Source organism: Cariama cristata, unplaced genomic scaffold, assembly GCF_000690535.1.
Source record: "Cariama cristata isolate BGI_N322 unplaced genomic scaffold, ASM69053v1 scaffold29058, whole genome shotgun sequence".
NCBI lineage: Eukaryota > Metazoa > Chordata > Aves > Cariamiformes > Cariamidae > Cariama > Cariama cristata.
Genome location: NW_009633347.1, coordinates 1 through 4201, shown reverse-complemented (window position 1 = coordinate 4201; position 4201 = coordinate 1). Strand labels below are relative to the sequence as shown.

General features: G+C 43.7%; 1 protein-coding gene across 1 annotated transcript; it reads left to right on the top strand.

Moving 5' to 3' along the window:
* The first annotated feature begins 182 nt into the window (after positions 1 to 182).
* Positions 183 to 2363, top strand: IRX1 (iroquois homeobox 1). The gene is made up of 3 exons (XM_009706732.1): positions 183 to 1236; positions 1803 to 1875; positions 2306 to 2363. Exons 1-3 carry the CDS (start codon positions 183 to 185, stop codon positions 2361 to 2363), a joined length of 1185 nt encoding a protein of 394 aa, XP_009705034.1.
* Positions 2364 to 4201: the final 1838 nt, after the last annotated feature.

The following is a 4201-nucleotide window of genomic DNA, read 5'->3' as shown; positions in this document are numbered from 1 at the left end:
TTTCCCTGCAAGAAGGGGGGCGGGGGGGTCATTTGGGAATACCTCTGTCTGATCTAAACGTGAAGAGCCTGGAGCGGGGAGGGCCGAATTTGCCTGTGGAGACCCTTTGCACCGCTCAAAGGCGTGCTCCGGCTCCCGGAGTAGCTTATTCAGGTCTGTTAGAGACGCTAACGAGATAATTGATGTGCTTTTTCCTCTCCGCTTGTCTGAATGTGTTGCAGGGCTCCCAGTACGAGCTGAAAGATAATCCGGGTGTCCACCCTGCTACCTTTGCTGCCCACACTGCCCCCGGCTATTATCCCTACGGACAGTTCCAGTACGGGGACCCGGGGCGGCCCAAAAACGCCACCCGGGAGAGCACCAGCACCCTCAAGGCCTGGCTCAACGAGCACCGCAAGAACCCCTACCCCACCAAGGGCGAGAAGATCATGCTGGCCATCATCACCAAGATGACCCTCACCCAGGTCTCCACCTGGTTCGCCAACGCCCGCCGGCGGCTCAAGAAGGAGAACAAGGTGACCTGGGGCTCCAGGAGTAAGGACCAAGAAGATGCAAATCTCTTCGGGAGTGACAATGAGGGGGACCCCGAGAAGAACGAAGATGACGAGGAAATCGACCTGGAGAGCATAGACATAGATAAAATCGATGAGAACGATGGGGAGCAGAGCAACGAGGAAGAGGAGGAGAAGCCCGAGCTCCTGAGACAAAGCAGTGAAGAGGAGCACCTGGAAAAGGAGAAGGATTTGGCACTGTCAGGATCTGAAGGGCTGAAACCCAAAGACGCGCTGGCCATGGTGAAGGAGGCCTCCGACAACAGCACGCGAATCATCAGTCCCGGGGGACAGAACAATTTACAGATGCCATCTCACAGCAAACCCAAGATTTGGTCTTTGGCAGAGACGGCAACCAGTCCCGATGGTGCCCTGAAATCTTCTCCCCCTCCGCCCCCTCCTCCCCAGGTTAACCACACTTCTCCACAGATCCAGCACCCCGCTTTTCTCCCTAGCCATGGACTCTACACATGCCAGATTGGCAAATTTCACAACTGGACAAATGGGGCTTTCCTCACTCAGAGTTCCCTGCTAAATGTGAGGTCCTTTTTGGGAGTAAATCACCACCACTCTGCTCATCACAATCACCACCTCCAGGCCCAGCAACAATCTTCTGTTTTAACAGCGACCCTGGGAGCCCTAAGCAGTGAAAAACCTTCAGAGAGGACCAGTCCCAAACACATAGGTAATGAATGCATCAGGCATCCACCTACCTCTCCACCCCCAACACATGCACATGAACTTCTCCTTGAGGAATGGTGTCAGATTCAGCCCTGGTGTCACTGATTGCTTTTAACGGAATTACACAGTTTACCCTAGCCTTGATTTTTTTTTTTTTTTCTTCTCCCCTGGAGCATGTTGATTGCATACATTAAGGCCATTTCTTGTGGGCTATTAAATTCTCACCCTATACGCCCATCAAATAACATCAGAATGCAGGAATAGCGCTGTGAAACGTGTCATTTGAGTTTTGCTTTCCTTCCCTCCTTGCTGACCCTCATCTCCCAATAATTTCAATGACAGTCAAAAATGTGGTGAGAAAAGCTTGCATACTCCTGAAATACTGAAAGTAGGGAATAGTGCTGCACACACACACACCCCTGTATACCTACACACGTCTGAACAAGAGGGTGAGAGGGAGGTGTGTTCTCTGCACACTGTTGAGATTTTTATTGTCGTTATTCTAAAATGGTTCTCCTGTTCTTGTTTTTGTTTGTTTGTTTTTTTTTTTTTTCCTCTTTCTCCCTCTAGAAAGAGAAAATGTACCAAGAACTGACTCCCCACCTCAGCCGCTAAAATCGCCTTTCCAGCCTGTCCGTGACAAGTGAGTTTGTTTGTTTGTTTTCACTGCAGGAATGTTACTTATGTGAAACAGAGTGCTTGAATAATAAAGACTAATTATAACACCTAATCATGACCATGATAATACATACAGACAACAGGAACAACACAGGAGTTGCTGTAATCTTTTCAAAGTCAGGCTAAATCGCAATTGTATATAGCCAGCCTGTAACTTTTCTGAAACTTAACAGACCTCAAAGATCTTGTGTTAATTACACCGGTGACAATGATTTCTGTGCAATTAACTAATACAAGGATGCTATAGCAATAGACAGGCAATTATAGGAAAGGTTTATCTTTTTTTTTTTTTTCCTGAAAGATTGTTACGTCTTTTTTTACTTTTTTTTTCCTTGCTGCTGCTTAGCGTTTCAGGCTTTCCTTTTCTCCTCCCCCCCCCCCCCCCCCCCCCGCAGCTCTTTGGCTCAGCAAGAGGGAACACCGAGAATTTTAACAGCTCTCCCTTCCGCTTGATTAAATAGTCCGGTGAAAAAAATATTACAGAGACTGGTATTAAGGACAGAGAAAAAAAAAAAAAAGAAAACGATATAAACGGCTCCCATCAATCTCTTTTTTCAATAAGGTGGTGCAAATCCAGAAAAGCGATTACACAAATCTGTAGATGGATCCCCTTCTTCATTGTACCATTTCAGATCGTGTTATTCTAACCATTCTTGGATTATTTGTTTGGTAAATGTTTCCCATGTGTTTGTGTTTTTTCTGTATATAGAGTGATTTCAGATTGTAAATAACGCGTCAGCAAAACTTGTCTAAATCATATATTTTTGTCTAATAAACTAAATGAAATTATGAGCTCTCTTCAGGTATGTATTCTGTCACTGCAGATCTTATACATATATTACAAATCTATTCGAACCCCGATAATTTGTTTTCTAAAAAGTCAAAGTCTTTTTGCCTTTGGGTAACTGAAACTTAAAATACTAAATCCGAGCTTTTAATGAGTCTTGTAGCAATTTTGTCGAAAACAAGCTGCGAGCTTCCCTTTTCATACACGTAAATTTAAGAAGCTGAGTGAAGCCGGTTCTTGACTAGTAAAATTAACGTTATTTTTTCAATTGCGATGAATCAGACTTATTCTGTAATATCCATTTTCTGAACATAAATGGATCTGACTTCGACTTACGTTTTAAAACACATTCTTGAAAATGAAAGGGACGAGTTTTCTCACAATTCCCTGGTGTATAACTTTACTGTCCAAACCGGTTCCTAAATTGGATCAAGAGCCTTAGTGCTTTGGTATACATTCCGACCGAAGCCGGGAAAAAAGAATAGATTAGGAAATAGAATTATTTGTAACGATTTATGCTTTAAATAAACACAAAGGAAACGTGACTGTGAAAGATTTCTTCCCTGTGAGATTAAGCACAATCTTAGCAGGAAAAAAAAAAATATGGCAGCTCTTGCTCTTCCCAGAAGAAAGTTCTGCGGCTCCGATCTGTTGGTTAAAAAGAGACTGAGCGAGGCAATCTACCGGTTTATAAAGGCATTAATCTTCCAAAGACGGTCCGTTAAAATGTGTAATATTTTGAGTGTTTACTTCTTTTTTCTCCTAAATGAGAACACTAAATGAGCATTGAGGTGCTAATAAGATACCAGATGGTTGTTGATGGTGGAAAATGGAAAGAAGCAGCTGGGAAAGTCATTAAGAAATAATGTGGTGACGCCCTATCCAAACTGAACCAACCTCCAACCAGGACTTGTCGGAAACAAGATGAGATTTTCAAATAAAAGATTAATAAATTTCTTATCAGAGATCAGAATATTGATCCTGATTTAGCTGCAAAATCCTCTCAAGCGAAGAGAGGTCTCGGTAAACTATCGCTTGGAGATCCGTTGACAAAGCAGTGGAGGCGGTAGGCTTCTACTTTTTGCGTTTTTCAGATGGATCAGAGAAACAGATCAGACGAAATAGATTTTGTGCGGGATATCTGAGGGGCTGTCTCTGAAAAGAGACTCATTTTGACATCCTGTGGTTCCCAGCATCGCATCGATTAGTTTGTTTTCTGGCTTTTAGTTGTTTTGTTTTTCCTAAATGAAAGGAGGTCCCGAGTTGGTAACGGTTCCAACAAAAGACTATCTTACAGTTTTAACCAAACCATAATAACTTAGATTTCAGGGAGGAAAAAAAGAGAGGGAAGACGCCTTAAAAAAAAAAAAAAGGGGGGAGGGGAAGAAAAAAGACTTCACGCCTGCAAAGCCAAACGGCGCGTCAGGTCCGCGCTGGTGTAAACCTGACGGAATTGCTTTCTCTTTCCTACGGACCCAAAAGAAATAGCTGCAGCCCCGCACCG

What these genes read in the sequence shown, in the direction of transcription:
- IRX1 (XM_009706732.1), top strand. Translation starts at nt 183, where the DNA reads ATGTGCTTTTTCCTCTCCGCTTGTCTGAATGTGTTGCAGGGCTCCCAG. An exon ending in GACCAGTCCCAAACACATAG is followed by an intron (nt 1,237 to 1,802) that starts GTAATGAATGCA and finishes TTCTCCCTCTAG; the next exon opens with AAAGAGAAAATGTACCAAGA. An exon ending in TTCCAGCCTGTCCGTGACAA is followed by an intron (nt 1,876 to 2,305) that starts GTGAGTTTGTTT and finishes CCCCCCCCGCAG; the next exon opens with CTCTTTGGCTCAGCAAGAGG.